Source organism: Strongylocentrotus purpuratus, unplaced genomic scaffold (genome assembly GCF_000002235.5).
Source record: "Strongylocentrotus purpuratus isolate Spur 01 unplaced genomic scaffold, Spur_5.0 spur5_scaffold_6, whole genome shotgun sequence".
Lineage (NCBI taxonomy): Eukaryota > Metazoa > Echinodermata > Echinoidea > Camarodonta > Strongylocentrotidae > Strongylocentrotus > Strongylocentrotus purpuratus.
In genome coordinates, this window is record NW_022145612.1 from 11,072,360 (window position 1) to 11,090,714 (window position 18,355).

Sequence of the window (18,355 nt, forward strand, 5' to 3'; positions counted from 1 at the left end):
TAAACAGCGTAGAAATAAAACTATCACGTAATCTAGCTTGCTACTTCAGAGTCCGGGTTTATACTTTCATTCTTGGAAAGTTTTTCCCCATCGACCATAATTATACCCCCCCCCCCATAAATCATGTACGTGCTCCGCCTCCGGAAGTAAATTACGCGGTGCACACACACAGGTAGTGGGAAACGGTACCGTGTTGAGCTTTCAGAGGCCCATAAACACGGTTTCTCTCGAGCGAGGCAAAGATGTTTAGAATTCCACTATCTCTCCCTACTCTGGTAGGAATTATATTAAGTGTTATTTTGTTTAAATCTGAAGCAAGCTCTGGAGTACTGACATGCACGAGCCCCTGTCAACAAGCGGTAAGTTTACATTCTATACATCTTTTGTTTAAAGTTTGTTTTTCTTCTTTATATATACTTCTATTTATCCGAATGCATAATCAGTGCTGCATAGAATGTTATGTTCCGAAAAACAACTTGAAAATGTTAGCTTCCAAGTCGTGACATCGTCCGAAAATCTGCTGATAAGTTGACAGATCATATTTGATAGTGTTGATGGTAGGGATATGACGTACTATATTGTGAGAAATCTGAGTGGATTACCAGCGAAGTGGCTGGTATATAGCAAATGTATTATGTAATGATCAACTCCTGATTTAATTTAATGCAGGCCTACATTTTACACTCCAGAAAAGTGAAAAGAATAGTAGAGAATTTAACTGAAATATATCACTTTTGGATGATTTAAAAACCTTTTGTCCTCTAACTTTTGATTTACTGGGTTACGGAAAACAATTTTAGTATATTCAAGTTTTTATCCAATATAAGTGACCTGCATGGGTTGACTTCAAAAGCTTGTTTGATTGTTTTAGGTCAAGTATTAACATGAATATTGAAATGGTCGCGTTTTATTTTTTGAGTAACCCTTCTATGAACTAGATCTAGATTCTCTTCTCATTCCAGAATCATTTTGAAGGTAAGGTGTAATTTTCATGGAACAGCTGTTTTAGATCACACTTTCGATGAAAGTGAAAGAGCACTTGAAGATAATGTTTACAAAAGTCATAAGCCTACCTGGGATTCCCCAACTCTGAAAATGGAAGTGTTTGGACTTTGGGAAGGAGCTTAGCTATGTTGGCCTCGATGGAGGTCTGCTATGTCTGTTGTTATGTTTATGCTGAAGTGGGCCTACTATTTGTGCTTGTTTGTTGGTTTTTTCACACTTTTGATCTTGGTTTGAATATTGAACAAAAGAGTCCACAGGTACATGTAAAATGTGCATGCCTACCGTTTTCACTCTCCCTGTCTCCCCCTTTTCTCTCCTTCCCTCTTTCTCTCACTATCTCTCTTTCTTCTCTCTTGATCTTTTTCCCCATCTTTACGTTTCTCTGCCTATGTCTGTCTGTCTGTGATTCTCAAATCATCAAATATGGCTGACTGATGCCTACTTTGTGGGTAATAAACTGTAACTGTGATGAATTTATCTCCTATGGAATGTCATAGTGTCCATTATAAGGGGAACAGTAGTCATGTGATTCTGGTTACCATACTTTCGACAAAATTGAAAGTTCAATGGTCTGTTTATGTAGGAAGAATTCAGGATGAGACCATAAATCACACTGTCAACATTGAATGACTTCACATTCTAGCTTGTTAACTCTTTGTCCACATTGATCAATAAAGAGTGCATTGCCAAAATAAAACGTTTGTATCACATACGACATTTATGTAACATATACAGTTTATTTGGAGCCACAATGTGTTAACTCATATACTATAAGAATAACACCGAGTTAACTTAATACCCTTGTGGTTCAGAACAGTATTTAAAGTCCGAACAACATAACTTGTAAAGGGTTTCATTATGCAGAAAATTAAGAGTTGGCCATCCAAAGGAATGTAGTAAAGAGAAATTAAACTTTTTGGAATTCCGATTTTAAAAAAAGGTTGTTCTTCCTATCCTGGAAAATTTGTAATGAACTTTTAAGTAGATTTTCTTGTGAATAAAACCATTACATAACTTATTTAGGTGATTAATGAGATGTTCTTAATAGTGGGCAAGAGGTTTGCTGATACCCTATACTGCCTCTATAATTTTATTTATACGGGAAGAAATATATATAGTTGAGACTTGATTTGAGCCTCTGAACTTCACCTTATGTTATAGTCCTTTCCTTCAAAAATCAATCCAAAAGAGTGGTGAAGTGCGACGTCATCAAAAATCAATTTTCAGAATTTCTCAATTTTTTCTTCATATTCCGAAAGAACATTAAAAATGAAGTCCATAATTATGTCGAAGATCAATTGAATATGTTAGGTATTGGCTGAGATATGACCATCTGAATAAATATATTTCCTATAGGAACTCAGTGTTTTTTGCTCTAGCTCCTAACAATTAGGAGCCAGAGCCTAAAACCATTTATTCATTTGATTTTCGACATTTGAACTTCATTTTTGATGCTCATTCGGAAAATGAAGAAAAAATTTAGAAATTCTAAACATTGATTTTTATGACGTCACAGCTTCGGTACTCTATAGTATTGAGTGAAAAGTATGCCAGTTTGATGTATACAAAATAGAGAGGGATCAATTCGTTTTGGTTGTCAATGGTTTCACACACAACACCTGCATAAACCTTTGAAATCATTTATGAGACAGGCATGCGTAACCTCCCAGATATAGTGTAAGTCGGATGAAGTATCTCGATGTTTGCCGGATGAAGTATTTAGATGCTTCATTACATTTGGAACAAACTTACATTGCATTATCCATCAGGTTGTTGTACAAAGATCTTGTTTATGACACCAAATATTTTAGTTTATACTCATTCAGATTAATTTGAATACCTTAAGCACAACTTTCTCATCCAACTACTTCTTTCTGTTTTTTGTTTTGTGGAGCTTCTCTCAGAAAAGGAATGGGAAAAAAGAACTTCGCTTTGAACTCAGATTGTAGTACAAATAACTTGTTTATGACACCAAATATTTTAGTTTATACTCATTCAGATTAATTTGAATACCTTAAGCACAACCTTTTAATCCAGCTACTTCTTGCTGTATTTTTTTGTGGAGCTTCTCTCAGAAGAGGAATGGGGGAAAAAAAAGATTTTCTTGTTTGCAGACAACTGAAGTAAGATTTATGCCTAGATCTGCCACCAAAGATGGTGTCATAGGCAGTATGTTTATGCATGGACTCTATAGGGTCTACGGTTTATGAGTGGTATATCCCATTATGTTGTCACATAAGTTTACAAACCATTTAAAGATTGTTAATCTTGATACTGCAGCACGTATCCCACAGGCAGGCAGATGAACTCAGAAGATTGTGGATCAGCATGTCAAAGGTCAAACTGATGCAGGGTCAATTTACAGAGAAATCTTCAACATTCATGACACAGAGATCTATTTCGGTTTCGGTTTCGGTCTGGTTCTAAGGGAATCCAAATGCAAGGGTGTTTGTCTCATCTTAATGACGATGCGATTGATTCAGTATAGACTATCCCTCACCACCTTTCTCGTCACTATTCACTAGCGGTTTTATGATTTTTATTTTTTGTTAGGGGGGGGGGTGGGAACAAGGATGTTGACTTCAATTTGCACCCTTCATGATGGAGGTCAAATACAATATAAAATAACAATAATACAAACTATGCAAGCAAAAGGAAATGGGGGTACAGATCCCAATTCGTTCTAAGTATTGAAAAAGATAGGGATTGTCACAGCTTGATTAATCCTTACCCAGGCTCACTTGAAAACAGTTTCTTAAAAGGGGAAAACTTTTTATTTTTTGCCTAGGCGCAAGGCAAAGTGCTGGATGATATTTCAACTTCAGGGTATAGAATCAAGTGGGGCATGAAGTTCAAACCATAGAACAATGTGCATCACGAAGGAAATCATATCAGGTTTCAATATAATAATGTCAATGGTCAAAGTTCAGTGAAGTTATATTACACATAAACTATACCAGTAAGCAAACATGAATTATCTGAATCGTCTCATGATATAAATTATGAACGCCTATGATCAATTTATATATATAGGTCTATATAATATGGGAGTAGTGAGCACTTAAGTTGAGCTGATTAAGCCTATATAATTATGCTGATTGTACTCAAATTGTACACAAACTGTTTTCCCAATACAATAAAAGACTTCATAAGTTTCATGAAGTACAGCAGTACAGGGTTATCACCGTGGTTATCACCTTGGTTATCAACAGATTGCCAAGTCTAGAGAGGAAAACCAATGTTAAATAAACCTTGATAATAACAAAAAGTATGCCTGTTTGGAGTTGTATGACGTTTTCTAGCTTCCTTCCTCATAATCTTCATCATAATTTGGTAGGTCTGATTTGAACACAGTCTTTTCAAAGGGCACTTCCTCATTTGGATAAATTTCCCTTTTTAAAGAACCTGGGATATGATATTTTCTGGCATTTGCTGCAAGTACTAAACTTTATAACTGTTTCTGCTTCACTGCTAGATGTTCCTGCCTTGAACAAACTTACTCACTGTTAGTATATAATTGCACCACTTTACCTGTAAATGTAAAGTAAAGTAATTTTTGGTGGTTAAGACCTTTTAAAGATTTACATGTCAATTGAAATGTAGTAGACTACTAGAGGCAAGTCTCTAGATTTTATTGTGTATCCACAAAAGCTCTTTGAAAGTTCAGAGCTTAAAGCAAACCAACTGTTGTCTGCAACAAGGCTGTATATGCAATTTATTGTAAATAGCAGTAATGCCTAGTATAGGTAACATTTGCCGCGGCGGCCGTGCAGTCTAAAATATCTACGGCCAATAGCAATTATAGGGCCGCCGCAGCATTCCCACGGTCACATACGGTAGCGGTCACATAATGTTAGGCTAGCACGGCGTATTTTGAATTTGTGGAGACAGAAAATCTGCGACTGCCGTAGCCTATTGCCTTTAAAGTGATGACGCACGGTCGCCTTATGGCTACCCTGCGGCGGACGTAGGTTTTGTCAAGTACTAAGCAGACGCAAGGTAGCCGCACGGTGCCCGCAAGGCGGCCGAAGGGGGGCCATACTGCGACCGTGCTACCGGATTACCCCTGCAGTATATAAAACGCAAGGCTACCATATTATGCCCGGCGTACGGTCGCCGTGGAACAGCTCTACGGCATGGCTACGGCGTGTCTAATCGCTACGGCGAAACTACAAATAAAAACAGTTATAACTCCGCGTTATAATCCCACAGCAACCCGTACGTCCTGTAAAGATGTAAGGATACGCCCTAGGGTGACCATGAGGCCTGGGCAAATTCTCTGCGGCCGCCGCAAGTACCTCTCGATTTCGGGGGCGTACGGCGGCCGCATCCTAGACGTAGAGCAAATTTGACCGCATAAAGGCATAAAAGACTTGTTACGGGTAGCCAGCGAAATGACACCAAGGAGCTCCTGGTTAATCATCAAGAGATCTTTACAACGACAAAAAACAAGATTTCCTCTTACAATCAACAGGGGCAGATCTGAAACTTTGAGGTGGGGGGGGGGGGGGGGTCCAATAACCCAGAAGACTGACCAGCAAGCAAAGAAAAGTGCTCATAAAAATTATTGGGTGTTCATTTACCCCCCAAAAGCTATCTGGCACAAACACGACCCCTTCCCCCTAGATCTAGCCATGATTCACGTTATATGTATTTAAAGAAAAGTTAAACTGATATTTGGGCTTAGTACTTGGCCTTGAAACAGGGCTTAACACTAATAGAGGTCCATACTCCCCCCTTCCTGGACACCCTACTTTTTTCTGATGGTTTTTTTTTTTTCTTTCTTTTTTCTTCTTCAAATTGTCAAAGATTTTTCATAAAAATGTATGTCATTATATTTTGACAGATTTCGATAGGTGATTTATAAAGCTTTTCAAGTTGCTTTAGGTTGATTTCTTCATGAAGGCTTTGCGATTGATCATGTTGTAAAGCTAAGATCAGCCATTGATGGATGGCTTGAGGTTCATGGAGGTTGCTCTATACCTGGTACCTGGTAAAAGCTTACTTGATATTTTGTGTAGGGGGAGGGGTGTTGCTACAGATCGAGGTGGCTTCAATCGATTAGCTGCCAACATCAAGCCTTGGGAAGGCACTTGAAGAAGAAATTTAGGAAACATTCAGTATGAAAGTGACCCAAATCTCTTGAGAGTTTAGAGGGGCGTAATTAACCCCTCAAATGATATGAACTCATGACCTTCCGAGTCTCATCAGATGATTATATCTAAGTACGATTTTAGTTTTCTACAGAAGATGTATACCTGTATACCTGAGTATACCTGAATGAAGAATAAGTTTCCTGATTTGTAATTTAATCATTCTATTTTCCCTCTTACAGGATGCAACTGGAGCTCCAGGTATATCTTTACCACCATGCGTTATAAGTACCACAAGTAAGTCCATCTACAATTCTATGTATTAATTTCAAAAGAATATATACATGATATCTTATCAATTTCAAACAAAACGTAACTAGAGAAGAAAAAGGAAGAACTCACAATAAATTGACAAAAAATGAAAACTTTGATGAAAACTCAAAAACTTGGAGATGAATATTTTAGGTGCCATATTTGTCATTGGCAAGAGCAAAAAAGTTGCTGGCATGCCAAAATCTTGGATCAGCAAAGTACTTGATTAAAATGCTCCCATTGTGTAAAGTCTGTACAGTGCTTAGTACAAAGTTACCTGTTAAATTGTTGATTTTTTTGTTTTAAATCATATCAGGTAAAAGCAAACATTTGACAGAGTTTGTCAACAGATCCTTTGGGAAAATGGAGGAAAGGATCCATTTGTGTTGTGTATTTAAAGTTTATAATTTTTGGTATGTGTCTTAAATTATTTCTCTTATCTCCTCGCACATATTGCGTATGCTTTTCCCCTGCCACTAATCGCTCTATACCTGCCAGCTCTCTCTCTCTCTCTCGTTCTCTCTCTTTTCTCTCTCTCTCTCTCTCTCTCTGTTTCTTTATCTCTCCTTTCTTTCTTTATATCCCTGATCATATTTTTTTTTCTTTCACACTAACTTTTTAATGCAGAGTTTATACCTTGAATAGGATATCTTTGTTTTTACATCATGGACAATGTTTGAAGGATGCTTTGAGGCCTTCGATACCTTTTTTTTTTTTACTTTGTTTTGATACCAAAATGTAAAGGTGGGGAAATACCTTGGATCCATATCCTATTGAGGAGAGGTAAAACATAAAGTTAAGCTTCTTTTATCCTGGTAGCAACTCAATCTCTTACCTGCAAAAAAATGAGATAGAGGACGAGGAATAAAGTGTAATTGCAAGCTTAGGGGTCAAGTGCCAAAAAAAAAGAAAACATATGAAAATAAATGATGTCAATCATCCAAAGAAAACACAATATGGGAACAAACTAACTTTAAATGTCAAAAATGTTCGGACTCTTGATTCAAAACTTGTCTTAAGACACATTTATTCAATGATTAAGAATTTCTGTTCACATTGATGTATATTTCATATGTATTGTAATTTGTAGGTTCATTTGCAATTTTTTTATTTTAGTGATTTGTAATTGTTTATCATTGTATTTTATTTGTTATATCGTTAAGAGACTTCGATGGTAGGCACTTTAAAAGCAGCCTTTTTATTATTATTATTTAAATCCATCTCAAACATATAACTATTATCAAATGAACATTTATCTTTGTTTTGTTTTGTTTTCTTCTTTTCTTTTGGTTAAAGAAAAAATTAATGGTGGCATAGAGTGAGTCCAACCAGTGAGGGGGCACTGCCACAATAATTGTGTAGGGGGGAGACGCTGATCTTATTGGGGGAAATTAAATATGAGGCTAGAGGAGATCCAGGCTTATTCTTTCTTGTCAATTTCCTTTCTCAATTTCCTCATTTTTTCTTCTTTATTATTTGATTGAGGCATTCGCTTCCCTGTACCTACAGCTCTGTTAATTGATGAAATATTTTATATATTTGTTTAACTTCGATTAGGTAGTTGTGAAACCGATGGCACTGTACCTGTCAATCAGGCACCTGGTCCTCCCCTCCAGGTTGGCTTAGACTCCTATTCCTCCTCCTACATAGCAACAGATGGGAAGATTTATCTTGATCTGGTCCCTCGCTGGAAGGCTTCGACAGGTAAATGATACAGTGCACTGTCCACTTGCAGATTTAAGGGGCATGACCAGCGCTCACCTTGAAACCGAAGTGGCTTAGTTTCAGTACCCAAGTCCAAATTTTAGGTGATGAAATTGTCCTCTTCAGCAAATTTTAGGATATTTGCCCCCTTCTACCCAACTAAAAAAAAGCCTATGCTAGTGACGTAATGGAGTATGCATGTACACAGATATACACAATTTCAGCCCATTTGAAAGTTATTTGAATTATGTAAACAAAAAAATCCATTAAAAATAGACATGGCAGAGAGAAGGGTCGAACCCTCTTTATATACAATTTGGAAACTAAAGCTTTTTCCCCCATGAAATACGGTATGATATCTGATGATAATACTAATCAAGCCTTAAACCATACCAATGGAATGTACCAATGTTGTTTGAATATAATGGATGTATCTTAATCAGAAAACTCATGGCTGTTATTATTTTGTCCAGATCGCATCAACTATTTGACTGGATATGAAGTTAAAGTCATGTGTCACCAAAGTATTTGTGCAACGCAATACTTCTGTGTCACAATATTATTCAACAGAACATTGACGGTTAGTGATGCTCAGGTAGGTCGCATTTACTTTTTTACGCTATTAAAAAAAGTGATTTAATAGCCATTAGACTATGCATGTATTGTTTTACTAGATAGAGGTTATCAAATTTAAGAAAATATATTTGAAAAACAATCCATATGATTGTGTTATCTAATGGAAATTGAAAGCGAGACTCTTAACATTTTGGAAATCTTTCAAATGGAAATTCTCAAACAAAAAGAAATTTGAAATTTAAGATTTTTTTTGTTTTAAAAATGCCTTGTATAGGTAATAATAATTATATTGACAGGGCTTTTTTCGGGGTACATCAGAACTACCGACCGCGCTAAGACTATATTGCCCTCGTCAATATGATCTTAGCTTGGTCAATATTTCTGATGTACCCCTCAAAGCCCAGTCAATATAATATGAATATGTTTATATAAGCTTCCACATACTTGGATTGCTTTTGATGTGCTCTAGTCCTGCAATAACGTAACACATGGATGATATGAGACTACCCAAGTATTAATCTACAATTTATTTAGGTCTAAAGGGTACCATCAGTCACCTAATATGTAAATTGTATGCTCCTTGTATACATGTATGTTTAAAATCATCCATCCCCTCCACAACAAAAGGAGAAATAAATGAAAATTGAGTTAAATTCAGTTACTCAGTATTCTATATAGCTTAACATTTACAGAAGTATGGAGAATTACAGATAATGTAAAGCCACGTGCTCATAATTTGGACTATATACCAGCATTTAGAGTAAATTATCTTTTTGTGACCTTAACTATGCAATTTTTCTTGTTTATTTTCAGTCCAATTTCTCAGTGACATGCCAGTATGGGGATTTTGCACAGCCTGACATGGATTACATCACCATTATCCGCAGCCTACCAAACAATGATGATAATTCAAATGAAGGAAGATTTCTTACAAAACTCCCAAGTAAGTGCCAGTAAAAATATAGAATGGAAGAAGTGACCAAATCTATTTTGATAAAGCTTTTACAGAACTGTAGAAAACTTGTAAAGAGCTCTTATTAAAAGAGGGAATATATATTTAATCAGAGATACAGTGTACATGTAAATCGAATACAATAAAGCTCATGTGAACAAGAATCTATGTTACACTGCCTGGCATATGTTATTGTTTTTGGTATAGTTTTCATTATTTTCATATTCATCAACATGATGAGCAAACTCAAATGTTATACGAAGGGACAATGAAGCTACTTTTCTGTTGTACATATTTACCTTCTGATTTATTATATTTTGTGCAGGTTGTGGACAGGAATCAAATTTAACTGTATGCAACATTGGTAAGTTACTTTGATATACATGTGTCACTTTTGACCAAATTGTATGTTTCATGTCAGCTATTCTTTCTAATCTTTAGACAATACGTTTCATATGCATGAAGGAGCAAATCCAGAGAGGTTCAGGATTTCCCAACACATCCAAATGGATCACCTTTGCCCATTCAAATTGGCAACAATTTCCAGTTCACTCTTCATTCTGTAGGAGCAAATGGAAATGTGTGTTGATTGAACCTATGCAAATAGATATTACAAAAGACAATAAAAATGCCAATTGTAGATGGAAACAATGGTTACGATTTCCACCAATGTTGCCAATTTTTCTATTTAATTTTCAATTACATATATTTGTAAATAGTACAATGTACTGCAACAAAGATGAATCCCATATTTCCTGTGATTTTTGCTCGTGCTAAAAATACATAGATTATGTGCAATAATTAGCATTTTTGGATCAAAAGATAATGCAAACAAATCACTTAAAGGCGACACTGTCCTGCTCTGGGTTATGTTTTATAAGTGAAATGTAAATACTATATATTATGATGGAGAAAGTGAATTGTAGCTCAAGTTTTCAGGGTTACACAATGTAATTCTTTCAAAGGAATAAAAGCCGTGAATAAGCTAGCTGATGTGTGTTGCTAAGAGCTCTTGGTTCTCAATGTATTCTCTGATCGTCTTCAGGAAAATAGTTGAAATGTTGAATACCAAGGGCTCTACATTATAAGCAAAACCCATCCCTATTCATGGCTCATATTCCTATAAAGGACTTACACAGTGTAACTTTGTAAACCTCACCTATGATTCTGCTGTAGGTTATTAGATCACTTGTGTCATGTTGAAAATGAATTTGTTTGCTATGTAGAATCACCTGACAATTGGAGACCATATTCTCGGCCAACCCTTACTCAAATTGCCAATGGTTCCGTGCAGGTGACTTTTTGGCCTAGCGATAAATATACAGTCTATGAAGTCTTGCTTCAGAAACAAGAAGGCAACTACGAGCACTATCAGGTGACCTACAGGTTCAATCCCATGCTGAATTTGGTGAGTTAATGAGCTGCTAGCTCATTTTTAAGAATATAACTGAAGTTTGCGTAACTTCTTTTTAACTTTTCTTGCCCCTAAAGTCTGGAACACCTGACAGGCCTCCACCGTGGATTCATTCAATAAACTTCTTAATACTTTATATTTTTAGTCAATGGCATCAGTATTTGGCGTTACAAAAACTGATGTTGAATTGCCCTTTGCGACCGACCAAAAAATCTTAAAATCTACGGTCGGCTTTTTAATAAAAATCAAAGAATTTAAAAATATGTATTTTATTTGTTTAAATGGGATATAAATGCATAACATCTTCAAATTATTCCCAAATTCTCACTCAAATCCTGCTAGCGGGAAACAAGTAGACATAGCCTCGTACTAGTCTATACCATGCACTGTACCAGCTAGAAACCAGCGAGATTTGGGCAATGTTCCCGGGTTTTTTTTTTTTTTTTTTTTTTTTTGGGGGGGGGGGGTGTGGGGCGACGGTGGATGTTTTGAGGGGGGGGAGTATTTAAAAAAAAAAGATATCCCACCGACCGACACAGGTTCTGGCACCTATAAAGAGCAATGTAATTTTTTTGTTAGGCCTTAATAGTAGACAGTGGTAAACAGTAGAAGAAGTAGTAGTAGTAGTAGTAGTAGTAGTAGTAGTAGTAGTAGAAGTAGTAATGTTAGTATGAATAGTAGAAGTAGTAGCAGTAGTAGTAGTAGCTTGTAAAGGTAGTAGTAGAAGTAAAAGTAGTAGTAGTGAAATTGTTGCATGTTCTTGTTTGTTCTGTTTCTTTTTCTCTCTCATTCCTGATATCTTCTTATGCACTTTAAAAGAAATATGGTATATCTCCAATTTATATTAGATTCATCATTTTGTCTTCATGATACAATGTAGGTTTTTCATAACCTTTCTGTAATTATTTCATTCAGGAAAATGCACCTCCTATTGTGCTCTTCAACAACGTGCAAGAGGGAACTTATAGAGCACATGTAAGTTTTGAAAGTAACATTGTAAAACAATCATGATCAAGTGATCTAATAGTGTGTGTAATTTTAAACATGCTTTTTATCAAATTGTTACCCTCCAATTACATGAAAATATGTTTATCATTTCAGAAGCGTTAATTTACTAGTCTTGACTTACAATTTATTTTTTAATTTCTTGTTATATGTCCATGATATTCCTAACTTTATAAATATCTTTCTCTTTTCTCTATTTGCCCTTTAAGAAATATCTTAAAGATCATCATCAGTTCTTGATAACCGAAGATTGCACGATTGTGATCAGACTTTAAAAGTAACTGTTGCAATATATTGTTTTTATCCATATACTTATATTCATGGTTTATTAATATTCAAAACAACTTAACCACTTTTATGAATTCTTCTTTTAAATAAATTGCACCTCAGGTATGGATTAGTGAAACACAGTGTGATGGATGTATCCCTTTATGGATTGACTCCGATAATGAAATCGCTGTTAAAGGTGAGTTCTAAATTCTATTTATCTTCAAATCCCCATTCATGCTACGTTCAATCGAGATAACACATCCTCCTCTCTTATGCTACTTAAAATAAAAGGAACAGCCTGGCAGCAAATGAAGTGTACGCTGACAGTACAAAAAACTTCCAGGGATTACTCCTGAGGCATGTTATTCCTTTATTCCATTTAAAGCTCATATGTCTCCCTCACACCGCTTGCAATCTTTAGTTCATCTATGTGATAGGCTACATAGCCCTTTGAAGTAATGCTACGGTCACAAAGGTTCGTACGAACGATAATTTCGTACGAATCTCCCTGTTTTTCCATTGTGTTCCCGAATTTCCATTGTCTGAAAATCGTTCGTACGGCGTTCGTAGCCGTTCGTAATGGCATTTGTGACCGAGGCTATAGGTAGAAGAAGAAGATTATTGAAGATCTTCACTATTTGAAATTTCATTTCCATATAATTATAGGGTTTTATACAAAATCCTCCTGGTTCCCGCACACAATGGGATAATTTCGTTGTATGATTACCGGGTATTCATCTTTTTTTTGCAGCTATGCCTACCCCTGCCTCATCTACGACCCATCCTTCATCATTGACGACCCCCTCTGACACAACCACATCCCCTACAGCCACGCCTACACCCTCTTCACATCTACGTACCTCAGTCACCCCGGAAGCCAGTCTTCCATTGGCAACACTCTCTGGAGCTCTGGGTGGAGTCCTAGGCCTATTGCTGATGGTCCTGATCTTGTTTTTTATCTTCCGTTCCTACATGAGGAGCCGCGCCCACTCGCCTGGTCCCCCCAAGGAGACGAGGCATGGAGGTGACCCGACACAATCATCCATGTCTCATCACAAGAACATTCCTTATAGTAAGACCGGTTGCTTTCATAACATAGGGGAATCATGGTATAAAAATAATGTTATGATAATAATAACGATGATAATAATGACAATGATAATACTAATATTACTCATAGTACTTATGACAACAATATATATAGTAAAAATGATTATGATGGAGATAATGATAATAGTAACGATATAGAAAATAATGTTGATAATAATCATAATTATAACAAAAAAATAATAAAAGTATGTCCCAATGACAGGTCCCAATTCTTGATATTGATATTTCTGTGTTCTTTAGCTTTGATATAACAGGGTTTCATTATAGCTATTATACTTATGTTATAAGTAAAATTATTAGAACCCAGCTTTATGATTTTTAGACTGAAGCTGAAGAAATTAAAATCATATTATTTTTGGAGCTAACGCGTTTACAGTTTATTACAATTGCTTTGTTATTTAGTGTGTGCTTCTATCAATTAAAAAAATGTTTTAACGTTCTTGTTGAACTGAATCTGCAATGTCATGATTTGTGTTGCAGAAAATCCATAACATTTATTGATATCGGCTTCATTGATAATTTTCAATGATTTCCTTCAAAAGACAACTTTAGTGTCACAATATTTTCTTGCAGATGACTGTGATTCTCTGAATGGCACCCAGTACATCAATCACTTCACTCTGTCGAATGGAACCACCATCTACTCAGACGACCCCACCTGCAGATTCACCAATCCCTCCATGGTACCAGCAACTATTCACCATGACAATATGATCAATGGAAGACTGAATTTGCAGGAGAGTCAGTTTTATGCCGATTCTATGCCTTACAAAGAAATGGATAGCATCAGTAAAGTTGTGGATATCCATTCCCCCGTGGACGTCCAAACATCCTCTAAATGTGAGCAACCGTCATCGCCCGACTCTGGTTTAGAGTCACTGTACTCAGATGGAACAATGGAGGATGGTAGAACACTGTTCTCTTTAGCTTTAACTTCTCTGGGGGATGAAGTATAGTATAATCTCAATGCATATTCTCTATTGTTTTTTATCATTTAATGAGGAATAGAACATCTTATAATAAAAATTCAAGATATTTCATGCTCCTTAAAAATTGATCACTCTTGTGAATGAATTAGCAATAAGATAATGCGCGAAGTTGGGTTGCATCAAAAGATAAACGACTTTCCTATATTATTTTCACTCTCATTGGAGAGGAGTGCATTAGTAGTGCACGTTATCTACAAATTGTGTTTTTCATAATAAAGTGGTCTACAGTATTATTATATAGACCTTAAGATTACCTATATACAAATCATTTGTGTACAGCTTTAATGTATAAAGTCAAACTTTAAAAAAATAGCTCGCATTCTATGGGTTAAAAGATAAAGAGTATGAAGAAAAATAAAGAATAACATAAACCGCGTCCGAAGTTCAACTTAAGTTCTGTGCGGGTGCTTTTTTATGCAACCTTGTACTGGAGCAAGTTTCTTTCATGCTATTTAAAAAAAAAATGAAACTCACTCCATATCTTTTTGAAAAGTAATATTTGGAGGTCTTATCTTGATTAAAGTATAGCGACATGGAACCCTCGCATACAATGCAAAGTACGTTGGGGTTATTTGCAACCTTTAAGTTGGCTGCAAACCATGATTAGGATCGCACAGTCACGGAGGATCTTAATTTCAAAGAAAGTTTGCCAATTTTGAATATGTCAAGCCAAATAAAATAATGTGTCCTAGAATCCTATAAACTATTTCCTCTGACATATCTAGTATACATTACAACCTGTTTGTTTAAGATATTTTTAGTGAGATTGTAAATATTGATTTTTTTTTAATGAATGTAATATTTAGCTTTTTTAGAAGCAAGTAGAGAACAAGTGAAGTTGAAGTAGTCAATACGTTTGGATGTTAGGAAAGAGCACCACCCTGTCATGTGTTATCGTTGGGCAATTTAATTCCCTTGCCAACATTTTATAATGTTTTTCAAAATGAAATAACATGAGGCATATTTTTTTTTAGAAAGTAAGAGTGTGTCGATATAGATGATACCTGCACTCCCTTTGAAGTATATTCAGAATATTTCAATATGATATCTATTTATTCCAGATTGTGTTCTAGCCCTTTTTGACTTTCATTAACTTCGTTTCTCATGACATCTGTTTTGGAGCCAGAAGGAAATATTGATGTCATATACTTTGATACAATGTTAATGCCTTCCTGGCTCTGAACAGATTACATTAAGGGGCTTTGTGCCTTTAAGTAGATATATGTTCATAATATGTATCTGAATATGGAATTACGTTTTCACCCACAAGGGCTTGTGTAGTCATACTGTACCTCTAGGTAAAAAGTAGATACATAATATGTTTTCCTCTAATTACCAAAATGGCAGTCACTCCCAGTCGGACATTCAAACATGATGGGTTTGAACAGTATTTGGGTGATTAGGACATTTAATGAATCATAGAGAATTCACTATAAGAAATGTGATTTGAGAACACGCTCTACAATGTGGATATCATGTACAATCTTGATATAGTTTATTGACTAAGGCTGCATTGGTGTTGACCACTATTTTTAGTACTAGAAAAGTGTATGACATTTTAAAATTCATATAGACGTACGGTGCTAATGAGGTCCTCTGAAAGTGTGTTTTAAACTGTGTTATGCCTCGTTCAGATATTGTCGCTGTAAACCATGATGCTTTGTTTTTCATAATGATGGAAGTGTAACATGCTTGGCAATACTGTATCTTATAACACAGAGCTTTAGTAAATACGCACAGGACCTTTGTTGCACTCAGTTGCCATTTGTGTTCAGTATAAAAAAAACTGTTACGGTTTAATGCTTCATATCTAAACGTGCCTTTCAGGTGAATGAGGGATCTTGGTTTGGCGATATGAGGATGTGGGGGTGGAAGTGTGTGGGAGTGCATGTGGTGTGTGAGTGAGTGTGTATGGATGTGCGTGTGTGTGTGTGTGATTTGATTGTTTTTTTTACAAACGTGTATCAATTAGATATGATTATTTACTGTTGGATTACAGGCGCACGCCACAACGCCTAGTGGCGTTATTATAGCCTCGTTTTAATAGTCATTTAATCATTTTATTCATTTTTTAAAATATAGATTATTTCTATTATTCTGTCGCTCCAATTTTGGGTATTATGGGGGGGGGGGGGGGCTAGGAACAGTTTGTGGTACGTGTGTGGTAATGTGTTTGTGTGTGTGTTTGTGTGTGTCGTGTCGTGTGTCGCACGGGTGGGGGGCAGTAGTGTGTTTGGTTGGATGGGGTTATTTGTTTTATGTTACAACTGATTTCATTTGTGTTTATCAATCGTAGAATCTATGTATTGAAAATGCATTAAATCATATCAGGATGAAAAACAACTGTATTTTTAAGAATGATTAGTATTGTTTTGGAATCAATAAACAAATCTATTGAAAAATAATGTGTATGAGGATGTGTGGGTGTGTTTGAGAGGGTAAGGGGCTCAATGGTTTAGGATCTTCATCAAACAAGGTCCATATCATGATGTAATGTAATATCAACAATATAGACATTGATGTGTTTACACACATACTACACAAATAGACGGTTCATTGCGAATTGAGAGATTCCTATCTGTCAAAATGGTAGTAAGAGCGCCATCTGGTGCAGACATCTCTTCCACATTGATACTGTTCCAAGATCCATGATCAGCTTCCAAATATGATATATTCTTTTTTTTCTTTTTTGTTTCTACTACTTCGTATGTTGATATAGTTGCTAAGTCAGTCCAAAGTTATGAAATATTTTCATCCTGGCTTGCCAGCATACCCATGCAATATTTTTGTTCATCAATATAATTGTTTTTGTTTTTTATTAATTTAAATTGGGAAGTTTATTGCTTTTATTGTTTAATACACGCATTTGCATCAAGAAGATGTTTTTTTAGTTAAAGAAGATTTATGATACGTTAACAACATTTTCTCATTTTTATATAAAATTGCAATAAGGAACATTCTTAATACTACCGTGATGCATACAAAATATGCATAAAAGGTTATTCCAAAGTGAAAGAAGATGTATAATAATACATTAACAACATGTGAGATAATACATTGTGTGTACCAAAAGTTGTGTAACCTTAAATATAATTTATGAGATTCATGTGTCAATCCCGGGTCAATCCATAGTGTGACATTTTCAACCCTAGTTCCAACACGATACCAAAGCCCAAAGTAAAACACTGCTCAACACTAAATTAACTCCCTAAGCGATCTAGAAAGGAATTTTTAGGAAAACCCACTACAAGCTGCACCCATTACAAATAATGGACACTAGCTTTGCGTGAAATGACGAGCCGCTGAAAGTAGGAAGAAGAAATGTGAATGTATATAAAATGATAACATATTGTGAGAGGTAGATCTATAGAGGACGACATTGTGGAAAGATTAAAAGGATGCTTAAGGTTCTGGAGTGTTGGGAATAAGTATATTTTCTGGCATGCATATCATATAGGCCTACATTAAAAAAAATTAGATAGTCTGACTTTTTTATATAATTGCTTTGGCCTTTACTTCAAACCTTCAGCATGACAAACGCCCTCGAAATGTCACGGGCAAAAGGAGAGACTTTTATCTGCAAATGAAAAACGTCGCGGATAACTCGAAACGGGGAAGGGGGAAGTAGCAGCATTAGGATGTCATAATATTTTGCGAAATCTACAACAACAACTAAAACGTTTAACCTAAATCATATTTACTTACTTATCTTTCATGATAATAAAATAGCATACCAAATAAGAGTATACGCCTAGCAGCATTGCGGTTACCATTTGGGGGCTCACTTCTTATATGTGTATGTCTCTCCGACATTCTTTGAGAGAATATTCATTTTATACGACTCGGTGGTTTCGGTTTCTTTCTTTTAAAGAGATCCTTTATCATCAACGTAATGTGATTTCTAATTTGGGGGGCTTCCCCTACT

The 18,355-nt window shown here is 35.7% G+C and overlaps 1 protein-coding gene across 1 annotated transcript; it reads left to right on the forward strand.

Annotated features, from left to right (window-relative positions):
• Positions 1 to 189: 189 nt before the first annotated feature.
• Positions 190 to 16,832, forward strand: LOC100893345. Its single transcript, XM_030973064.1, has 11 exons — positions 190 to 359; positions 6,341 to 6,395; positions 7,968 to 8,114; positions 8,588 to 8,709; positions 9,504 to 9,633; positions 9,968 to 10,006; positions 10,869 to 11,050; positions 11,972 to 12,031; positions 12,452 to 12,527; positions 13,083 to 13,403; positions 14,015 to 16,832. The coding sequence occupies exons 1-11, from the start codon at positions 243 to 245 to the stop codon at positions 14,395 to 14,397; spliced, it is 1,632 nt and encodes a 543-aa protein (XP_030828924.1). The 5' UTR covers positions 190 to 242; the 3' UTR covers positions 14,398 to 16,832.
• Positions 16,833 to 18,355: the final 1,523 nt, after the last annotated feature.

Bases quoted from the DNA above. Each gene is read 5' to 3' on its own strand.
- LOC100893345 (XM_030973064.1), top strand. From the start codon at position 243: ATGTTTAGAATTCCACTATCTCTCCCTACTCTGGTAGGAATTATATTA. The intron at 8,710-9,503 runs GTAGGTCGCATT...GTTTATTTTCAG, and splicing joins TGACGGTTAGTGATGCTCAG to TCCAATTTCTCAGTGACATG. The intron at 13,404-14,014 runs GTAAGACCGGTT...ATTTTCTTGCAG, and splicing joins TCACAAGAACATTCCTTATA to ATGACTGTGATTCTCTGAAT.